The sequence below is a fragment of the Euleptes europaea genome, chromosome 6 (assembly GCF_029931775.1).
Source record: "Euleptes europaea isolate rEulEur1 chromosome 6, rEulEur1.hap1, whole genome shotgun sequence".
Lineage (NCBI taxonomy): Eukaryota > Metazoa > Chordata > Lepidosauria > Squamata > Sphaerodactylidae > Euleptes > Euleptes europaea.
The window spans coordinates 7,455,395-7,478,184 of NC_079317.1; the positions used below are offsets into that span (position 1 = coordinate 7,455,395).

Sequence of the window (22,790 nt, forward strand, 5' to 3'; positions counted from 1 at the left end):
GGAGAGGGGAGCGAGTCCAATGACCAAAGCGGCCATTTTCTCCAGGGGAACTGATCTCTGTTGCCTGGAGATCCGTTATAATAGCGGGAGATCTCCAGCCACCACCGGGAGGTTGGCAACCCTACAGTAGGTCGATTTCGTACATCACAACAGAAGAAACTGGGGCAGGACGAACCACTCAGAACAATCAAGAGATAATATTTTATTGAAATTCAAGTAATTTGTTCCCCCCCCCAAAGTCTTAAATAACAAATAACACAGGTTAAAATATTTCAGCAAATTTGTTTTTCTTTTCTGGTACAAAATGAAGGAAAAAATTAGAACAGCAAAGTTCTATACACGACAGGCGCTGGGGCTTTGGAATTCCAGATGTAGTAATCAGAAGAAAGCACTTCTCGGGCTAAAATGGAAAGAGGCGCAGACCAAAAAAAAATTAATGGCTGGGTAATATCTTACAATAAACCTTGCTTTTGACAACTTAATAGAGAACAAACTTACAGGCACTTCTACACACACTGAATAATGCACTATCAATGTACACATGGGAACTGTGCATGTGCAGTTCCCATGTGGGACTGCAAGGAGGCCACGAAGATGAAAACAGTGTTGCTTACCTGTAACTGTTGTTCATCGAGTGGTCCTCCTTGCAGTCCCACATGGGAACTGCACATGAGCAGTGCTGCGCACGCGCAGTTCCCATGTGGGGATTGCATGGAGGCCACGAATATGAACAATGTTCTCCTAAACTCCAAGCAGATTTCCAGAATTTCCAGGGGATGCTGCTTTTGTTTCTATTAAAAGGGCTAGAAACCTGGCACTTCCGACAAAACAGAAATCTTTCCATTTTCTCCATAAAAAAAACCCAACTCTTCTTCTTCTAATCTGGGGCACAGCTAGGATTGCCAAGGTGTCTGTTGTGGGGAAGGGAAGGGAGGGCGATTGTAAGCCACTTTGAGACTCCTTAGAGGTAAAGAAAAGCGGGGCATAAAAACCAACTCTTCTTCATTTATTCGTTAGTTAATTAATTTGTTCATTATATTTTTATCCCGCCCTTCCCGACTAAAGCCGGGCTCAGGGTGGCTGACAACATAGAACTACAATTAAAATCATAACTAGCATATAAATAATTTAAAACATACTGCAGACCCACACGGCCACCTTGGAAACTATTGTTCTTGATGAGATCACGAACATCTTTTATTAGAAATGTAATCGCTCTAAAGGCTATAAATCCACGGCAAGAATGACTATTACTACTGGGGCTTCCCAGGCACGTTCTGCTGTCTCGCGAGGGGTGACGCACAACTGACCTGCACTGATCTTTGGTTTGCCTGCAGCAAAGACTTGAATGGAATGCTGGTCTGTGTAGCAGCCGGTCAGCGTGAAATCCAGGATCCTGAAATAAAGCTAAAGACAACCAAGCAGAAAACAGGGAGACGGATTAAAGGAGTTTCATTTCTGCTGCCGGGGGGGGGAGGGACCGCGTACGATTCGGGCGTGCAGAAGGGTGGCTGCTCCAGCAGCAATGATGGAAGAAGAAGAGTTGGTTTTTATATGCCGACTTTCTCTACCACTTAAGGGAGACTCAAACCGGCTTACAATCACCTTCCCTTCCCCTCCCCACAGCAGACACCCTGTGAGGTAGAGAGCGCTCTAAGAAAACTGTGACTGGCCCAAGGTCACCCATCTGGCTTCATGTATAGGAGTGGGGAAACAAATCCAGTTCACCAGATTAGCCTCCACCGCTCATGTGGAGGAGTGGGAAATCGAACCCGGTTCTCCAGATCAGAGTCCACCGCTCCAAACCATCGCTCTTAACCACTATACTACGCTGGCCAAGGAAGAGGAAAAGTTAACATTTGCGAATAACTCCATGTTGGCCTTTGGCCTCCAAGATCCCACTGTTTCCACGTTGATTATGGACAGGGAGAAGAAGCATGCACACCTGGTAAACCACCTAGCTGAATTCAGCCCATCATCTCTGCATGGTAGACCACTGGGAGATATTTTCTGTGCTATTTTCTTTCACTGGGACTGCAAAAATTGGAGGGGGTCAAGCGAAGGGTTGCCAAGCTCAGCGGGAGGCTTGGGGGCCATGGGGGCGTGCGATGTCGGCTGCGTTGCTATGTCACTTATGGGGAAAACCTGGAACTGACGTAAGGTAGCTCTAGAAATCAATGGAAACTCTGTAGTAAAACCATAGAGTTTCCTGCAATTCCTAGAGCTACTCTACACCATTTATGGTTTTCTAGGGATGCCAGCAGGAGGCCTCCTGGCAGCTTTAGCCAAGCATATAGAAGACCGGAATACATGACTTACAGCAAGGGTATCAAACCCAATTGTTATGAGGGCTGGATATTACATAAATGTCACTTGGTTGGGCCGGGCCATGCCTTGTCAGCCCAGATCAAGTGTGGAGGGGGGTGGCTGCCTCGACCAGATTAAGGGGCCGGATCCAGCCCTCGGGCCTTATGTTTGACACCCCTGACTTACAGACACCTTAGAGTAGGGGTGTCAAACATTAGGCCCGCGGGCTGGATCTGGCCCCTTGAGAGCTCTTATCTGGCCTGCGAGCCAGTTGAGGAAGCCACCCCCCGCACTCTCAATCTGGGCTGGTGAGGCATGGCCCGGCCTGACCAAGAAGAAGGGTTGGTTTTTATATGCCGACTTTCTCTACCACTTAAGGAAGAATCAAACTGGCTTACAATCACCTTCCCTTCCCCTCCCCACAACAGACACCCTGTGAGGTAGGTGGGGCTGAGAGAGCTCTAAGGGAACTGTGACTAGCCCAAGGTCACCCAGCTGGCTTCATGTGGAGGAGTGGGGAAACCAACCCCGTTCTCCAGATTAGCATCCACAGCTCGTGTGGAGGGATGGGGAATCAAACCTGGTTATCCAGATTAGAGTACACCGCTCCTAACCACTGCTCTTAACCACTACACCATGCTGGCTCTCTGACATTTATGTCATATCCGGCCTCATAACAACTGAATTCGACATCCCTGGCTTAGAGGGTCATGTGTCATACAGAGCTGCGGCAGGGGAATTCTTCCCCACTGGACTTGAAGAGCTCATTTGCTTGTTCGCTGACCTGAAAGCCAGCATTCTGCAGCAAAGCGACTTCTCAGGCAGATGCCAACGGGAAGCTGCTGAATTAAAATTTATCAACAGGGTTGACAGCCTAGCCCACCTGATTTCCCCTTGCTGCTGCGGCACCCTGAACCGTGAGGGTCCCCTGATCCCCAAAGAGGATTTTTGGAAAACAAAACAAAACAGCAAGTCGCTGGAGAAGACAGGGAAAAATCTGCACTGGCGCCCACTCCTTCCACAAAATTCGCTGCTGGATCCAACCCAGAACTCTTTGTTTGGAGGTGTTTGCAAAAGGCCAAAACGGCAGGATACAAACAGCCAAATGAATAAAAGCAGCCGTACGGCTCAGTTCAACAGCATGGCATAGTGCGGGGCCCCAATTCGACAGAGCTAGGGGGGGACTCTCGTTTCCCCTCCTGCCCCCTCGGTGCCTCCGCTGACCGTCTTGGAACAGGTACCAAAAATTAGATCAGATGGCAAGAAAGAAGGAAGGAATATTGTCCTACCACTGCCCTACCATCTTTGGTTCCTAATATCTGCTGCTCTTTAGAGTGAAAGCCCAAGCAGGGGTGTCAAACCCAAGGGCTGCGGGGCAGATCTGGCTCCTTGAGAGCTCTTATCAGGCCCGCGAGCCAGCCGAGGCAGCCATCCCCTCCAGTCCTGATCTGGGCTGCCGAGGCATGGCCCGGCCCAACCAGGTGACATTTATGTCATATCCGGCTCTCGTAATGACAAGTTCGAGACCCCTGGTCCAAAAGGAACCTTCTGAACAAAAGCCAGACAAATGTATCCTTTGGTAGGGTTGCCAGGTCCCTCTTCACCACTGGCGGGAGGTTTTGGGGGCAGAGCTTGAGGAGGGCGGGGCTTGGAGAGGGGAGGGACTTCAATGCCATAGAGTTCAATTGCCAATGTGGCCATTTTCTCCAGGGGAACTAATCTCTATTGGCTGGAGATCAGTTGTAATAGCAGGAGATCTCCAGCTAGTACCTGGAGGTTGGAAAAGATCCAAACAGCACTACAAGGTAATATCAACACAAGATAAATTTATAAAGGTGCAGGTAAGTGCAAGGAGTGAACATATGTACAAAAATTAAGGGAAACACAATCAGGTTTTTTTTTAAACAATTAGCATAAATAGTTCAGCAAGATATGCAATATGACAAAAGAAATTGTCCAATGGATCACATAAAAACAATATAGCTGTCCATGAAAGACTTTCCTGTACTTCTCGGTAGCTGGACACAAAATGTCAAAAATGAGGACCACAGCGAGGAGGTGCCAGAAGAGGTGCCCGGACGTGTCGTCTAGATCAAGCACACGTTTCGCACATGGCTTCATCAGCTACACATATCTGCATTTCTTTTGTCATATTGCATATCTTGCTGGACTATTTATGCTAATTGTTTAAAAAAAAAAACCTGATTGTGTTTCCCTTAATTTTTGTACATATGTTCACTCCTTGCACTTATCTGCACCTTTATAAATTTATCTTGTGTTGATATTACCTTGTAGTGCTGTTTGGATCTTTTCCATCATCTATACAGCACTGAGCCTTCATTCTCTCCAGTACCTGGAGGTTGGCAACCTTATCCTTTGGGGGCTCAGATACCCCCTCCCAGCTCCTTTCCTATGGAAGGCCCTCTGTTTACCAGATATTTAAGACCTGCTTCCCAGCCCTTTGTGAAGACCGTTGCTTACTTTGACGTAGGCAGTGCCTCCGGTGCACATGGGATCGGTCGCTTGCTGTTGACTCGTGGCACCAAAAGCCACAGTTCCGGTCAGGGAAATTTCCAAGGATTTGGGAAACTTCTGCCCTTGAAAGCAAAAAAGAGAGCAAAGGTTTTAGCAGGAGTTGCCAGCAGGGTGCTACAAGATCCTTTCTGTAGCCCTTCTCCTAGGGTAATGGCTGAGCACAAGGGTCTCCAGGCCCCGATTATCCTTGTCACTCTCCTCTTGTCACTCTCCAGCTGGGTGACCTTGGGCTAGTCACAGTTCTCTCTGAACTCTCTCAGCCCCATCTTCCTTATAGGGTGTCTGTTGTGGGGAAAGGAAGGAGATTGTAAGCTGATTTGATTCTTCCATAAGTGGTAGAGAAAGTTGGCATATAAAACCAACTCTTCTTCTTCTTCTATCTGATGGAGTTTGATGCTCGAAAGCTTATACCCCAAAAATCTTGTTGGTCTCTAAGGTGCTACTAGACTCGAATCTCACTAGAATACGTGTGGAAGACTCTACCATGCTTCCAAGCTGCGGATCAGTGCCCCCCATCCCCATTTGCTCAACCAGGTCTCTTCTCTTTCTTCTTGGCAGGTCACATGCGGGGCTTTAAGTTTCCATGGTTCAGTGGCAGAGAATGTCTCAGCTGGATATCTTGCATCTCCCCTTAGCAGGCAGCTTGGCTTAGAAAGGCCCCTTCCTGGTACCTTGGACAGGTCATGCTGACTTAGGAGAGTCAAAACTGAGTAGACGGACAGAGCATGAGTCAGCGATCATTTACACATGGGAGTTTTGCCTGAGGTTTGATACTGGCTGGACCCACACCTTCCTGTTGGGAATCTCTGCACCAGCAGTCTCCAAGCTCAAATCAAGTCCTGCCCCTTTAAATGCTGCTTTGTAATTGGCTTACTTCGCAGTGCTCAAATCAAGTTCCGCCCCTTTAAATGCTGCTTTGTAATTGGCTTACTTTGCAGTGCCCCCCCCCAAACCCAACTGTTGCATAAAAAGGCATTTTAACAACAAAAAACAAAAAACTGAGTAATCTGAAAGAAGAGGGGTGAGAAATCCAAGCCTCGGTTTTAAAAGGCCTGCTCAGAAAGAGCTCTGAGGAAGCAGGAAGCATTAGAATCCCCGCCTCTTTACGCACTGCTTTGTGATTTGCTGTGAGAGAAACCAAGCTTTCGTGTCCAGTGCTTTGCCTTCTGCATGGAGATTTCAGCCGGGCTGAGCTCAGGGGAGAGGGAAGAGTTGGGTTAACAGAGGAATGGGAAGACCTGGACATTGCGAGGGCTGGCAGCAAGGTCATCTCTAATGGAGGGAAATCTCATGCAGAACTCCAAGGAGTCAGATCAGGGGCAAACATGAGTCCAAGTACCCATGCATAAATGACCAGCATGAAGCAGCAGGTCATCAGGTGACCAGACAGGGAAATGACAATTGCGAAGGAAATACTCCCAGACCTGCTATTATAGCCTCTTGGCTATTTTTCAGCTTGGAATGATCAAGGAGGGGGAAAGTCTGTGGCTCAGTCGGTAGAGCACCTACTTGGCATGCAGAAGGTCCCAAGTTCAATCCCTGACATCTCCAGTTAAAAGGAGTAGGTGATGTGAAAGATCTCGGCCTGGTACCCTGGAGGGCCGCTGCCAGTTTGAGTAGACAATGCTGACTTTGATGGACTAGTTTTCTGTTTCAGTATAAGGCAGCTTCGTATTTGTTCAAGGGAAGGGAGTGAAAGGGAGAGGCTGACAAGAAAGTACACAGGAGGCCACAAGGAGAGGAGACAGGTGTGGAGGAGAAATGACTTTGGGGAGATAACAGAATCATAGAGCTGGAAGGGGCCATAGAGGCCATCTAGTCCAACCCCCTGCTCAATGCAGGATCAGCCTAAAGCATCCCTGACAAGTGCTCATCCAGCTGCTGCTTGAAGACTTCCAGTAAGGGGGAGTTCACCACCTCCTTAGGCAGCCAATTCTACTGCTGAACAACTTACTGTAAAAAAATTTTTCCCCTAATGTCCAGCTGGTTCCTTTCTTCCTGTACTTTAAACCCATTATTGCGAATCTTATCCTCTGCTGCCAACAGGGACAGCTCCCTGCCCTCCTCTAAGTGACAGCCCTTCAAATATGTAAAGAGAGCAATCCTGTCTCCCCTCAATCTCCTATTCTCCAGACTAGACATTCCTAGCTTCATCAGCCTTTCCTCGTTCTTATGGTCTCCATAAGAACATAAGAAAAGCCCTGCTGGATCAGACCGAGGCCCATCAAGTCTAGCAGTCTGCTCACACAGTGGCCAACCAGGTGCCTCTAGGAAGCCCCCAAACAAGACGACTGCAGCAGCACCATCCTACCTGTGTTCCACAGCACCCAAGATAATAGGCATACTCCTCTGATCCTGGAGAGAATAGGTATGCATCATGACTAGTATCCATTTTAACTGCGTGTGTAAAGTGCCTTCAAGTCACAGCCGACTTATGGCGACTCCTTTTGGGGTTTTCATGGCAAGAGACTAACAGAGGTGGTTTGCCAGTGCTTTCCTCTGCACAGCAACCCTGGTATTCCTTGGTGGTCTCCCATCCAAATACTAACCAGGGCTCACCCTGCTTAGCTTCTGAGATCTGACGAGATCAGGCTAGCCTGGGCCATCCAGGTCAGGACTCCATTTTAACTAGTAGCCATGAATACCCCTTTCCTCCATGAACATGTCCAGTCCCCTCTTAAAGCCTTCCAAATTGGCAGCCATCACCACATTTTGGGGCAGGGAGCTCCACAATTTAACTATGTGAAAAAATACTTCCTTTTATCTTTTTTGAATCTCTCACCCTCCAGCTTCAGCAGATGACATCGTGTTCTAGTATTATGGGAGAGGGAGAAAAATTTCTCCCTGACCACTCTTTCCAAACCATGCATAATTTTATAGACCTCTATCATGTCTCCCCTCAGCCGCCTTCTTTCCAAACTAAACAGCCCTAAGCATTTTAACCGCTCCTCATAGGGCAGTTGCTCTAGTCCCCTAATCATTTTGGTTGCTCTTTTCTGCACCTTCTCAAGCTCTCAAGTCTCCAGGCCTCTGATCATCCTTGTCGCTCTCCTCTGCACCCGCTCCATTCGGTCCACAACCCTTTATCACTTTATAAGCGTTCCTTTTGCATATATTAATGGAACAATCCTTATCTGTGTAAGTGGGGCCAATATTGTCATCCCTACATTACAGAAGTCGGGTTTGGGTTTGTGGCTGAGATGAGGACCCGCTCATCCCTGGCTCCCCACCCTTCCTCCTGGTGTCCACACAAGGTGAACAGGAAAAGTCTTTCTCACAAAGCCCACTGAGAAAGGGAGGAGCAACATGCAGGAGTTCCCACGGTAAACATTGGCGTTGCCTGCTGGTTCCCTCTCCCCAAACGTGCTCAACAAACGTCCCTCCTCTGGCTGAGAAAGAAAAAACAGCTTCCTCTTACCGATGACCCAAACCAGCAAGCTTTTCTCCTTTGACACCTCCAGTTGGCCGTAGGTGATTCTGTACTCCAAGTGAGTAATGGGGCCCCTGTTGCCAAGAAGGAAAACACAGCACAGAGGGAGTGAACGACAACTGATCCTTCAAGAGATGCCTCGGTCAATGGTGCACATGATCAACAACAGCCCATGATAGGGGCATTGTGCGAATTCACTGCACGCTGCCAATGGGTGGTGGATGATGGGAGGAAGACCCTTGGCCACTCGTTGGTAGCAAAGCCATCGAGTACCTCGCCAGAGCAATTCTGCTGGATGCCGCACGCAGAAAGGTGAGCGTGCCTTCTTCTGTCATAGTTAGGATGGCAAATTGTACAACCCCTCTGCCCCCCACCAGCTGCCCATTTTGAAGCGTGGTGCTAAACGGTTCCTGGTTTAGAACGGTGCATCAACGGGAACACATGAATGGGCAACTATTACAACTCAGGTTGGCTGATGTACCCAATGGAACAGAGGGTGATGCAAAAGTGTCAGCGGGAGGGACGGCCTGGGATCGGTCCTCCAACAGCTGTCTGGGCAAGTAAAAGTGGGGGGAGGGGAGTGGGAAGCAGGACTGGCAAGCCTGGACCATGGAGAGAAGAACCTAATAAGGGCCCTGCTGGGTCAGACCGGTGGTCCATCTAGTCCAGCTTCCTGTCTAACAGTGGCCAACCGGTTCCTCCGGAGGGCCAACCAGGAAGGCTTAGAAGCTGAGGCCTTCATATGGACATCAGAAAAACCCTGCTGGATCCGACCAGTGGTCCATCTAGTCCAGCATCCTGTTCCTCTGGAAGGCTAACAACAGGACATAGTTTCTCTGGAGGGCCAACAATAGAAGCTGAGGCCTTTTCCTGATGTTTCTTCCTGGCACTGGGATTCAGAGGTAGACTGCATCTGAATGTGGAGGTTCCCTTTAGTCACTATGGCTAGTAGCCACTGACAGACCTCTCCTCCATGAATCTGATAGTCCCTTTTAAAGCCCTCTATGCCAGTTGCAACGGGAAAGGCAAACAACGCCCAATTCAGGGCCAATGAGGCCTCTGATAAGAACACATGGAGCTGCCTAATACTGAATCAGACGCTTGGTCCATCAAAGTCAGTATTGTCTACTCAGATTGGCAGTGGCTCTCCAGGGTCTCAGGCAGAGGTCTTTCACATCACCTACTTGCCCTGACCCTTTAACTGGAGATGCCGGGGATTGAATGTGGGACCTTCTGCGTGCCAAGCAGATGCTCTACCACTGAGCCACGGCCCCTCCCCAAGGTTCAACTAACTTCCAGTTTCCCTCTCCCCTCTTGCATTTACCAGCTCTGGACGGTAACTGAGAATGGATTAGGAGCAGAGAGGCGTATGAGGAAGAGGGTTCTCCTCCAGGGGGTTTTCCATCGCCCACCTCCTCATTCCACCCCCCAACTGCTGTTCAAGCCCCCTAGAGAGAATTTACACCCAAAGAGGGAAACTAGCCTTGCTGCTCAGAATTCCTGAAAGTCCCACTTCTAAGAAAGAAGGGAGGATTTTAGTATTCTTACCTATTGAAAAAGGGAATGCGGGCCTCGCAGTATTCAAACGAGTTCTTCACGCTCTCATGAAGCTTCAGCTGCAGAGTTAATTTCCACTGCAATTCTTCCTCCTTCAGCTGGTAAAACCCTAAAATAGGTGGAACAGGCACCTTGGGGAAGGGGGTAAAAGAAAGATGGAATTGTTCACATTTTTGGGGTAAGGTGGGTAGATGCGAGTCCAGCAGCATCTTACGAGACCCACAAGATTTTGGGGGCAAGAACGACCCACATGTTAAACGCAAGTAATGATATGACCTTTGAGCAACATCACGAGAAATTGAAATTATTTTATTATTATGTTGAAGCTCATGATTAATAAGCTTTAAGTGAGAAATTAGACAGTATTTAGTGGTATAACGTCGCTTCAACTTTATATTTAGACAATTATGTGGTGCGTGGAGACAGCACACAGTTATAGATGATGATCATTTATTGATTATGTTAATCATACATCTCGCCCAACAATATAAATGCAAAGAAATGTTGAATGTTTGATCTGCACTGTAACTGCTATTTTTCAGTTTCCTAACGGTATGTCAGATATTTTCGGTTTTTCCCCTCCCCGTTTCCCTTTTGTATCCCCTCTTTATAATATAAAATAAAAATTATATATATAATTATATATAATTATATATATATATATATATATATGAATGAATGAATGAATGAATGAATAAAAGATTTTGGGGGCACGACCTTTTGAGAGTCAAAGCTCCCTTCTAATGAAGGAAGAAAACTTTGACTCTTGAAAACGTATACCCCGAAAATCTTGTTGGCCTCCAGCGTGGTGTAGTGGTTAAGAGCTCCGTTCATCAGATACCCGTGACTCTCGAAGAAGAGTTGGTTTTTAACATGCTGATTCTCTCTACTTTTTAAGGAGAGTCAAAGTGGCTTACAATCGCCTTCCCTTCCCCTCCCAACGGACACCTTGTGAAGTAGGTGGGGCTGAGAGAGTTCTGAGAGAACTGTGACTGGCCCATGGTCACCCAGCAGGCTTCTTGAGAGCCAGCGTGGTTCGAGAGCTAGCGTGGTGTAGTGGTTAAAAGCGGTGGTTTGGAGTGGTGGACTTTAATCTGGAGAACCGGGTTTGATTCCCCACTCCTACACATGAAGCCAGATGGGTGACTTTGGGCTTGTCACAGCTCTTCGAGCTCTCTCAGCCCCACCTACCTCACAGGGTGTCTGTTGTGGGGAGTGGAAGGGGATTGTAAGCCGGTTTGATTCTCCCTTAAGTGGTAGAGAAAGTTGGCATATAAAACCCAACTCTTCTTCATGTGGAGGAGCGGGGAATCAAACCCAGTTCTCCCGATTAGAGTCCACTGCTCTTAAACACTACACCATACTGGCTCTCCAGATCATACCCCCAAAATCTTATTATTTTTATTTTTTTATTTTTCAACACAATATAAAACACACAACAAAGAAAATCTTATTAGTTTTTAAGCTGCTACTGGACTCAAATCAAGCTCTTCTACTAACCAACACAGCTACAGTACATTCTGAAACTGTGTTAAGATGATAATTTGTGATAGGTTTGATTGATCGTTGGCTTTTTTTTGGGGGGGGAGGTATGCTGTGCGATGCTCTAAGGTGTCTCTGAAGGTGTACTGTGGGGTACAGATTCCAAAATAAAAGAATAAAAATGGGACGGCAGCTTCCAGATGTCAGACGCTGTCTGATTGCTGAACGGTGAGATAATTAGGCAGAAAGTGCTTAATTCTGATAGAAAACAGGAATTAACGACTCATTTGCAAGCAAGATTCACTAAACCACTGATCAGCAGGGTGCTGGAAATATTTCTGGAACGAAGGCAAAAGCTCGCCAAACACCGCATGCAAAGCATGTAGCGAATCGGGAGGGCCACAGTTCACTTGTGTCTTCTTTGGAGAGCAGCAGAGCAGGGGGCAGGATCATACCTTCCGATCGAGGGGCTAGAATATTACACCAGAAAGTACGATGGCTAACTGGCCTCCTATACGGGAAAAGGTGCAAAGCTCCGTAACCATTCAACGGTTCTTTTTGAGGCGAGCATACATAGACAACTGCTCGTTCTGAGAGCAATTATCCTTTTTGCCTGTGTACAATTCCTTCCATCTTATTTTCATCCACTGACTGTCCCCAAATATCGGAGGGCTTTTCTTTCAGCTAGGCTAAACACTTTCCCCTCTGCTGTTTTGGTTGGTAGATTCTGAGGCGCTCTCTATTCGGATAAATTATGTGCATATGGGCCTGGGGCTTTTGAAACTTTATCCCCTGTTTTCTTTGATTATGTGTTGACTGTCCCTTTCAGAGATCTGTGGATACAGCTGGCGATAGTTTCTGTGGTTTCCCTTGTTCCTATGCCTTTCCTTACTCACTGATACTGATCCCAGTATCGTTTTCTGGCAGCAGTGGCTTCTATGCAGGGATGTAAATAGAAGAGATGATTTTAAACCTTGCTTTTCTCTACCTCAAGGAGTCTCAAACTGGCTTACAATCGCCTCCCCCCCCCCACAACAGGAAACTTGTGAGGTAGGTGGGGCTGAGAGAGTTCAGAGAGAACTGCAACAGGCCCATGGTCACCCAGCAGGCTTCATAGGGAGGAGTGGGGAATCGAACCCAGTTCTCCAGATTACAGTCCACCACTCTTAACCACTATGTCACGCTGGCTCTCAAATGAGGTTTATGCAGGTACACTGAGTAGCATGTATTGTTTCTCCCAAAATACTAGAACTAGCAGGCACCTAATGAGCAGAAGAAGAAGAGTTGGTTTTAATACCTCGCTTTTCTCTACCTTTAAGGAGTCTCAAAGTGGCTTACAATCTCCTTCCCTTCCTCTCCCCACAACAGACACCTTGTGAGGTAGGTGGGGCTGAGAGAGTTTGCAGAGAACTGAGACTGGCCCAAGGTCACCCAGCAGGCTTCAAGTGGAGGAGTGGGGAAACAAACCTGGCTCTCCAGATTAGAGTCCACCGCTCATGCGGGGGAGTGGGGAATCAAACCCAGTTCTCCAGATTAGAGTCCACCGCTTTTAACCACTACATCATGCTGGGAGGGTGGGAGAGAAGGAAGGAGAGAAGGAGGGAGAGAAGGAGGGGGGAATCTGGCCCAAGAAACTTGTAGGACCTTACCTGGGAAGTATAATAGCAGAGACTGAACTGGTCCGGAGGCGGTGTTAAAGGGAACTTGTAAGGCCCGCTGAAAGCCGAGTCGTCCATTGCGTCGACGCTACTGCTTGTGAGAATGGCTGAGTCAAGAGAAGTAACGCAAGGGTGGACCAAGATATCCTGGAGCGGAGAGCCATTGGCAGGGAGGTTCAAGCTGACCGACACGTTGGGAGCAGCACCTTCTATGTCACACTTCAAAGACAAGACAAGAAAAATCTTCAAAATATCCTTAGGCCCTGCCTAAATCTATGGGTCTGGAACAGTCAGTAACTGGGAACAGCTTACACAACGTCCTAGGAAGACATCTGCTGCATTGCTATAGAGGCATACCACATGACGGGCCACTGTCCGACCTCTCTAGCACAGAGGCGGGGTGCTAAGATAGCTGATAACCGAGTAGCAAGGTAGCTCTGAGCAGACATCGCTGGTTTCCATGATCTACAATGGACTGTAGGTGTAACAAGGATCAACTGCTTGCCAATAGCAGAGAAGAAGGAGAAGGAGAAGAAGAAGAAGGAGGAGGAGGAGGAAGAGAAGGAAGAGGAGAAGAAGCAGAAGGAGAAGCAGGAGAAGAAGAAGAAAAACTGGTTATTAAGGAAGAATCAAACCAGCTTACAATTACCTTCCCTTCCCCTCCCCACAACAGACACCCTGTGAGGTAGGTGGGGCTGAGAGAGTTTGGAGAGAACTGTGCCTAACCCAAGGTCACCCAGCTGGCTTCATGTGTAGGAGTGGGGGATACCAACCTGGTTCTCCAGATTAGAGTCCGCTGCTCATGTGGAGGAGTGGGGAATCAAACCCGGTTCTCCAGATTAGAGTCCGCCACTCCAAACCCTTAACCACTACACCACGCTGGCTTAAAGCCTCTCTCCAAAGAATGAGCAAGGTCAGGGCACTGCTAAAATGGCAAACCAATATATTTTTTTGCCGACATATGACAACCCTGTTGGGATTTCAAGGAAAGGGACGTTTCGAGGTGGCTTGCCATTGCCCGCCTCTGTATCACGCCTCTGGTATTCCTTGAAGGTCTCCCATCCAAATACTTGCCAGGGTTGAGGCTGAGAGTGTGGGACTGGCCCAAGGTCACCCAGCGAGCTTCCATGGCAGAGTGGGGATTCGAACCTAGGTTTCCCAGATCCTAGTCTGAGACCTTAACCACCACACCACGCTGGCTCTCACAACCAATTTGCTACCTTGGAATTTTATTGATTTTATTTGTAATCTGCCTTTCTCACCAAAACTCAAGATGGATTATGCAGTTATAAGTCAATCCAATCAACAGGATGCGACAAACCCCAAGCAATGAAATTGGAATAGGACTACAGAAATCTGAAACAAAGCAAACAGTATTGGACATAGAAAATAGCAAGAGTCTAGTAGCACCTTAAAGACTAACAACATTTCTAGCGGGGTATGAGCTTTCATGAGTCACAGCTCAAAGTGAGCTATGCCAGAAATTTTGTTCGTCTTTAAGGCGCTACTGGACTCTTGCTTTTTTCTACTGCTACAGACAGACTAACATGGCTACCCATCGTGATCTATCTCCATGGAAGGCACCAGTATTAGGTGTGATATGTTAACCAATGCAGAACATGGGATTATGTAAGTCGAAGATAATGCAGAGAATACAAATGGCAAATGGCTCATACATACAATATGCAATGTTATAGTTTACAGTCCTTTCCCCTTTTCACAGTCCTTTTCCCTTTATCAATCTGCCTTCCTGGACCACATTGTTATACCAAAGCCAACTGTACTGCATTTAGAGAAATGCCCTCAACAATTTTGTTTTATATGGTTTGCAGAATGACAGAAGCGTGGGGGCCTCCCTTAGGGTTGCCAACCTTCAGGTACTACAATATAATACTTCAGGTACTAGCTGGAGATCTCCTGCTATTACAACTGAGCTCCAGCCAACAGATATCAGTCCACCTGGAGAAAATGGCCGCTTTGGCCATTGGACTCTATGGCATCCAAGTCCCTCCCCTTCCCAAACCCCGCCTTCCTCAGGCTCTGCCCCCAAAGCCTCCTGCTGGTGGTGAAGAGGGACCTGGCAACCCTAGCCTCCCTGAACTCCTTAAGCAGGCCATTCCACAAAGTGGAGGCCACGCCACAGAGAACTCAAAGCAGACAGAGCGTTCTTTCTGCAGATAAAATATATACACTGGATTGGATCCACACACATGAAGCAGCCTTATACTGAATCAGACCCTTGGCCCATCAAAGTCAGTATTGTCTACTCAGACCGGCAGCGGCTCTCCAGAGTCTCAGGCAGAGGTCTTTCACATCACCTCCTTGCCTAGTCCCTTTAACTGGAGATGCCAGGGATTGAACCTGGGACCTTCCGCATGCCAAGCAGATGCTCTACCACTGAGCCACGGCCCCTGCCCTCCAGCGAACCATCAGTGGAAGGAGCTGCCATGAGATAAGCACAGCAGTAGGTTACAACCCCATCTCTGTTGCTTTGTGTCATTTCCGGTGTTACATCAAACCAGTTAGCACAATACACAGGCGACAATCTGTAACCACAATCTGATTCTGGTTTGCCAGCTGGTTGGTTTGTCTAACCAGACATCCAGCCAACCCATAGCTAAAATTCCTCAACTCTGGTTTGGCATGATGTCTGAATTAAGAAATTGCAAGTCAGCCTATGGCTACTGAGCTGATAACTAACATACAAGACTTGATGTTGAAAATTAGCTCCTAAGAAACCCAACATGATTTTCAGGGTATAAGCTTTTGAGAGTCGAAAGCTTATACCCTGAAAATCTAGTCGGTCTCTAAGGTGTTACTGGATTCAAATCTAGCACAATCAGAGACCTGGTACATTAAAAAAAAAACCACATTTTAAACCACAATTTAGAACTGTCAGTAAATTAATCAGTCTTCAACTGCCTCCTAAAGCTTGAAAGTGAGGGATAGATCTAAAATTTCTGGGAGATCCAAACTTGCGAAATCAAATAACCAGAATGTATCTTGCATATGTGTTTGAGCCTCACTTGCTCTGGAGTCCTTCAGAAGAAAACAGCACCTGGTACTGCCTGAAAGCAAGGGTACAGTCAAACACAATGCTGCAAAAATGCAGTAAACATTGCAAAAATTAGCTGGCTCTACCTGCTGTGGATTCTGCAGGGGTTCCTGGAGATTTGGAGGGTGGGGCCTGGGGAGGGCAGGGTTGGGGACTCCACAGGGTATAACACCATAGAGTCTACCTTTCAAAGCTGCCATTTTATCCAGGGGAACTGATCTTGGCCTCTGGAGATCAACTGCAGAAGCAGGAGATATTCAGGTGCCACCGAGAGGTTAGCTGTTGTTGGTCTCTAAGGTGCTACTGGACTCGAATCCAGTTGCTCTACTGCAGACCGACACAACTACCCCCTTGGAAACTATGTTGAAAACTGCACACTGAAAAGCCATACAGAAATGATAAACGTGAGTAGAAGCATCTCTGAACTCTTCTTTAAGCTAGCAAAACCGGAGCAAGGTCTGCAAGATTTTCATTCTGGTCGAGTTCACAAATCTAAAAAAAAAAAAAAAAGCGATATCTTCTCTGGGGTATGCTGAAGCATTAAAAAAAAATATTAAGTTCAGCTTCCCCGTACGCCAAGATAAAAAACGAGCTGAATTTCTGCTTTTCCAGGTGCATTCATGTGTCAAATAGGTTAGAGAGATTTGTGCCGAAAATCATCTCACCTTGCAACTTACAGCCCCGTAAACCTGCCACATGTCTGCCACCTCCCTTTTGTTGTACTGCACAGACTTGACTTTTTCAACGATACAGATATTAACTTGAGGCTTTCCCTTGTACGTGCAGGTTCTCCAGGCTGGCGGTTTCAGAGGGTGGGCGCTCGGAGCGAGGGGACTGCTTTCTGACAACGAGCCATTCAAGTTCGTCTCGAGCGGAGTGCCCAGCGGACAGGCGTGCATGAGCAAGCTTGGGAGCTGACCGACTTTGGCATTCTTCTCAGCTTCGTTCTTCTGGCTAGAGTTCATGAAGGCCAGCATCCCCGACAAGAGGGCAAAGGCCTGAGAAATCCCACCAATGCTGATGAGAGCCGGGCGCGGGTTCAAAGACTGCTCGACCAGCGGGACGGCAGCGTAGATCAACCCACTTTTTTGGAAGGCCACAATGGGCCAGAGGTCACCACGTTCGGTCTGAAGAGCGTAGACGGAGGTCTTGTTGATGCGGGCACAGCCATCTTGACGCTCAATGAAACTGTGCTCTTCACCCGTCAGCCTTAACTCAAAGAGCAGCGCTTTCAGGAAAGGGTAGTCTTCTGGCACGGCCACGTAGCTGGCCCCGTTGAAACATTTCGCTCGCGTTTCGACTGTGGGGTAACGCCTGCAGCACAGAAGCGGAAACACAGTGGCGAGGTTAAACACCCCATTGCTTACTTTCGTAGTGTCTAATGTCACCTCAGCATGCGCAGAACTGGCCCCAAGTCAAGTGAGGAAGGTCATTGTACATCAGTGGTTCCTAACCTGGGGGATGGGGACCCCAGCGGGCTACGGGATTATTGCAATGGATCTGTGAATCCATACGCACACTGAACATTCTCGTTTTGGTCTTTTTGTCATTGTGTCTTTTCTCAATCAATGGATACTAATACAGGTTGAGTATCCCTTATCCGGACATCCAATATCCGGAGTGATCCAAAAACCGGACCTTTTGAGCCGGCATGCAGGCATTACTCACAGGCCTTTATCAGTGCCGCTGATGGTTCAATGTACACAAAATTATTCAAAATATTGTTTAAAATAACATTTAGGCTATGTGTAGAAAGTATATATAAAAGATACATAAAACATAAATGAATTTCATGTTTGACTTGTGTCCCATCCCCAAGATATCTCATTATGTGTATGCAAAAATTCCAAAATATTCCAAGATACAGAAAGCTCCAAAATTCGGACCACTTCTGGTTCCAAGGAGTCCAGTTAAGGGATACTCAACCTGTAGTACAACAATCATGTGTGTGAGTGGGGGAGAATCCACAATTTTTTTATGTTAAAAAGGGGTCCTCAGTTGGGAAACACTGTTCTGTTCTTTTTGGTCACTTCCCAAAACAGCTACGGACTGAAACTGAACAATGCTGGGTCAACACGAAATTCTGGTTCATGCAATCACCAGGCGACTGCTCAGGTTCACGTAGTGGTTGCTTCCCATGTCTTGATTGGTACATGTGTGGCACATGCTCTACAGTGGCCTATCTGTGCAATGCACTGATTTATGCAATCTTTCGCCTCCTTTTCTGTGAGGGGAAAGTCTGAATCATGACACGTTGCGTATAGGTCTCTGTACAGGTTAGCTATTTATTTAACTCATGCACACACTGCTTTTTCCCCCAATGGGGACCCAAAGCGGTTTAGATCATTCTCCTCTCCTCCATTTTATCGTCACAAAAACCTTGTGAAGTAGCTGCGGTTGAGAGAATGCGACTGGCCCAAGGTCACCCAATGAGCTTCCATGGCAGAGCTGGGATTCAAACCTGGATCTTCCAGATACTTGTCTGACATGCTAATCACTACTTCACACTGACTCTCTATACTCGTCTCGCACACAAAATTATATGGTAAATGGGAGTGCTGGGGCAGGGCACATCTTTCCTCAACCACACAAAGTTGTGCCAGTGCTATCAGCGTAAGATGGTGGTTCCCAACAGGAACACACAGAGCTGCCTTATACTGGGTCTAAATCATCGGTCCATCAAGGTCAGTATTGTCTTCTCAGATTGGCAGCAGCTCTCCAGGGTCTCAGGTGGAGGTCTTTCACAACACCTACTGCCTGGTCCTTTTAACTGGAAATGCCGGGGATTGCACCGGGGACCTTCGGCATGCCAAGCAGACGCTCTATCACTGAGGCACTGTCCCCTCCCCATAATATGGCATCCATAGGCACCAATTGGTTTTCCGGTGCCCACTTTCTTATTCCCCGAATCGTCTCATCACCAAAGCAAAGAGCCAGTCTTGTTCTTCTTGTACTTCGTTGGAACAGGAGGTGCTTCAGAAGAGCCCAGGAGGCATCTTCTTTGTGTCTGCAGGAAGCTCCCATTCAAAAACAGCTTCCTCCATCACAGGAGGATGCTTGGCTTGAAACTTCCCAGCATTCTGTGAGTGCTTCCAACTCCCATTGCAGTCATTTTGCTCTTGGTTGTGTCTCCCCATAGAAAGTCATCTTGTGGTGGCCCTCACTGTTCTCAGCATTAGAACATAAGAAAGGCCACGCTGGATCAGACCAAGGTCCATCAAGTCCAGCAGTCTTTGGGCCCTGTGCTGGTGACTTGTGCCCCCACCTCAAGGAGCCCACCCCTCCATTTTCGCAACACTGACACATCTTCAGTTTCTTTGCTTGGAATGGTAGATTTGAGTCCAGTAGCACCTTAATGACCAACAAGATTTAGGAAGTATGAGCTTTCAAGAGTCGAAGATCCCTTTGACAGATACAAATAGGGATGGAGATCCCGGAGTCCTTCTATCCCAGTCTGAAGGTGTGTGGGGGGTGTCTAATAAGGGAAGGAGTCAGGATGTAGAGGTACAATGCAAGATGCAATCAGCCTGATTAAAGCAGGGGAGAAATGCTTACGGGCAGAGAAGCCCCCACAGCTCATACCCTCCCAAATCTTTTTGGTCTCTAAGGTGCCACTGGGCTTGAATCCAGCTGTTCTGCTGCAGACCAACATGGCTACCCTCAGAAACCGGTACACTGCTAAATTGCTGAACTCCCTGCCCCAGGATGTGGTGATGGCTGCCAACTTGGAAGGCTTGAAGTGGACATGTTCATGGAGGAGAGGGCTATCCATGGCTACTAGTCAAAATGGATACTAGTCATGATGCACACCTATTCTCTCCAGCTCCAGGTTAGAATGCCTGTTATATTAGGTGCTGTGGAACACAGGCAGGATAATGCTACTGCAGCCATCTTGCTTGTGGGCTTCCTAGAGGCACCTGGTTGGCCACTGTGTGAACAGGGTGCTAGACTTGATGGGCCTTGGTCTGCTCCAGCAGGGCTTTTCTAATGTTCTTATGGAGGACAAGGCTATCCATAGCTACTAGTCAAAATGGATACTGATCATGATGCATACCTATTCTCTGCAGTATCAGAGGAGCATGACTATTATATTAGGTGCTGTGGAACACAGGCAGGACAATGCTGCTGCAGTCAGCTTCTTTGTGGGCTTCCTAGAGGCACCTGGTTGGCCACTGTGTGAACAGACTGCTGGACTTGATGGGCCTGGGTCTGATCCAGCATGGCCTTTCTTACTTTGTTATAAAACTTTGCTTGGATTGGTCATTGACAGTCAGCTGCTTCAACATCTCCCCCAGCACAACCCTGCAGTTAATTCACCTTGTATTTTTTTTTTGGGGGGGGGGACACAAGCCCCCATAATATCAACAGGAGAGCAGAAAAACCATAATTTTTTTTTTTTACAAATGGATTTAACTACTATGCTGTACAGTAATTATTTTTAAACGATGCCACTGTCAGAAGCTGGAGGGTTTTTTTTTTTCAAAATTAATTTTGCTCCCAAATGTCAAGTTGACAGTGTCACTTTAAAGTACAGTAGGAATGAACAAAAGGGGATAATTGGCATTATGCGGAATCGGTGTTTGAACCTGGCATGGTAGAAGGGGTTTATTTTGTCTTCTCTCTAATTCCCCTTTTTGGCTGAAGTGTTCCTCAGACTACAATTACTGCTGTACTTCAATAATCACCATCGGAGGCTGTATGCAGATTTACACCCTTTGCTGTTTCACACTTTAACCCTCTGGCATTCATGTGAAAGCAGGGGAGATGGTGCGTTTGCTAGAAAGAAGGGGCACGAACACTGAAGGCACTCCAAGCGATACAGAAGTATTACACTGTGATGGCGTCTCTTTAGTAGCAGTAACGGAACCTCGATGTGGAAGCCATTTTAAGTGTTCTCATAAAGCTACTGTGCAAATCGAGGCGGCTGCAGAAGCAAGGTGACATCCTAAGATCAGTTTGGGCCGATAATTCCCAAATGGTATAGTTTAATTAATGAATTAAAAGCAACCGTCAACCCCACATTTCTGCCCTGCTGCATGATTCGCTATCCTGGCCTTGCCTCTGATGAGCGGTGGGTGCTTTTGCTTCACCAGGCCATCATTTCAGCAGATCGCCGCTGAGACGCAGCGGAAATTCCCACATGGCACAGGCTGCATCTCTGCATGAGTCCCCGTTCAGGCCTTCCGTGCCCCCTTCCAATCAGGCAGCACTTTGAGGACAGTGACTCACAATGAAATATGAGGCAGATTTTACTGATAATGGGTATTCTTAAGGTTCTGCATTCAGGTGCAAGAGTGAAATGTGGCCCCAATTTTATTCAGACTAAAGTATGTGCTCCAGCTAACCAATTCAGAGTATAGGCCTTCACTCTTCATACTTGCAGCTTGTGGTCACAACAATGTGTTGTTGAAAAGGGTCTCCTTAGTCACATGAACGCATGAAGCTGCCTTATACTGAATCAGACCACTGGTCCATCAAGGTATTGTCTACTCAGACTGGCAGCGGCTCTCCAGGGTCTCAGGCAGAGGTCTTTCACATCAACTACTTGCCTGGTCCCTTTAACTGGAGCTGCCGGGGATTGAACCTGGGACCTTCTGCATGCCAAGCAGATGCTCTACCACTGTGCCACGGCCCCTCCCCAGAAGATGATGACAATACTATGGTTAAGGCTGCCAATCCTTCTTTGGTTCCATCCGCACTTGCCTAACACAAACTCCCAATAAGGTTATACAATATAAAGACGGTCTTCTAAAGGGAATTACCCATGGTCCTCTAGTGGACTGCTCCTAGTGCAACATTGTTGAGCATTTTGGTGTAGAGAGCCAGACTGGTGTAGGGTTGTGTGTGTAAAGTGCCGTCAAGTCGCAGCCAACTTATGGCAACCCAGTACGGTTTTCAAGGCAAAAGACCAACAGAGGTGGCTTGCCATTGCCTTCTTCTGCACAGCGACCCTGGTATTCCTTTCTGGTTTCCCATCTGAGTACTAACCAGGGCCAACCCTGCTCAGCTTCTGAGATCTGCTGAGATCAGGCTAGCCTGGGCCATCCAGGTCAGGGCAGTGTAGTGGTTACAGTATCAGAACAGAATTCCCACTCTGCCATGGAGGCTCGCTGCGTGACCTTGGGCCAGCCACAAATTCTCAGATGAACCTACCTCGCAGGGCTGTTGTGAGGATAAAACAGAGAAGTGCTGAATGATCCAACTTGCTTTGTGTCCCTGTCAGGGACAAAGGCAGCCTACAATGGAAGTGACTAAATTAAATTGTGCATTGACAGTTACACAAAACAGCCACATTGAACAGTGGCACTCACTGTTCACTGGCACCCAATTCACAGAGCGTTCTGCTTCATAATGGGAAGGAGGAACGACCCGCAATAGGGATGCCAGTCTTGGAACAGGGTGTAGTGGTTAAGAGCGGTGGATTCTAATCTGGAGAATCAGGTTTGATTTGCCACTCCTCCACGAGCGGTGGACTCTAATATGGTGAACCAGGTTGGTTTCCCCACTCCTCCACATGAAGCCTGCTTGGTGACTGTGGGCTAGTCACAGTTCTCTCAGAACTCTCTCAGCCCCACTACCTCAAAAGGTGTCTGTTGTGGGGAGACGAAGGGAAGTTGATTGTAAGCTGGTTTGAGTCTCCTTAAAAGGCAGAAGTTGCCATATAAAAACCAACTCTTCTTTTTCTTACCTGGAAAACAGCACATTTCCCTGTGCATCTTTTTCATGGCTGATGAGCCAAAGCCCTCTCAAGGCCATCGCAGGTTGC

General features: G+C 47.5%; 1 protein-coding gene across 1 annotated transcript; it reads right to left on the minus strand.

The window, feature by feature from the left end:
• Positions 1-239: 239 nt before the first annotated feature.
• On the minus strand, positions 240-22,780 carry AP5M1 (adaptor related protein complex 5 subunit mu 1). The gene is made up of 8 exons (XM_056850695.1): positions 22,713-22,780; positions 16,690-17,338; positions 12,961-13,188; positions 9,821-9,960; positions 8,261-8,346; positions 4,789-4,904; positions 1,311-1,407; positions 240-400 (listed from the first exon to the last, which is right to left on the minus strand). The coding sequence occupies exons 1-8, from the start codon at positions 22,778-22,780 to the stop codon at positions 318-320; spliced, it is 1,467 nt and encodes a 488-aa protein (XP_056706673.1). The 3' UTR covers positions 240-317.
• Between the last annotated feature and the right edge of the window lie 10 nt (positions 22,781-22,790).

Excerpts from the sequence above, each read along its gene's own strand:
- AP5M1 (XM_056850695.1), bottom strand. The coding sequence starts at position 22,780 with ATGGCCTTGAGAGGGCTTTGGCTCATCAGCCATGAAAAAGATGCACAG. Across the intron at positions 4,905-8,260 it reads CTTGCTGGTTTGGGTCATCG|GGCAGAAGTTTCCCAAATCC; the intron begins GTAAGAGGAAGC and ends TTTGCTTTCAAG. Across the intron at positions 401-1,310 it reads CAAACCAAAGATCAGTGCAG|CCCGAGAAGTGCTTTCTTCT; the intron begins GTCAGTTGTGCG and ends TTTCCATTTTAG.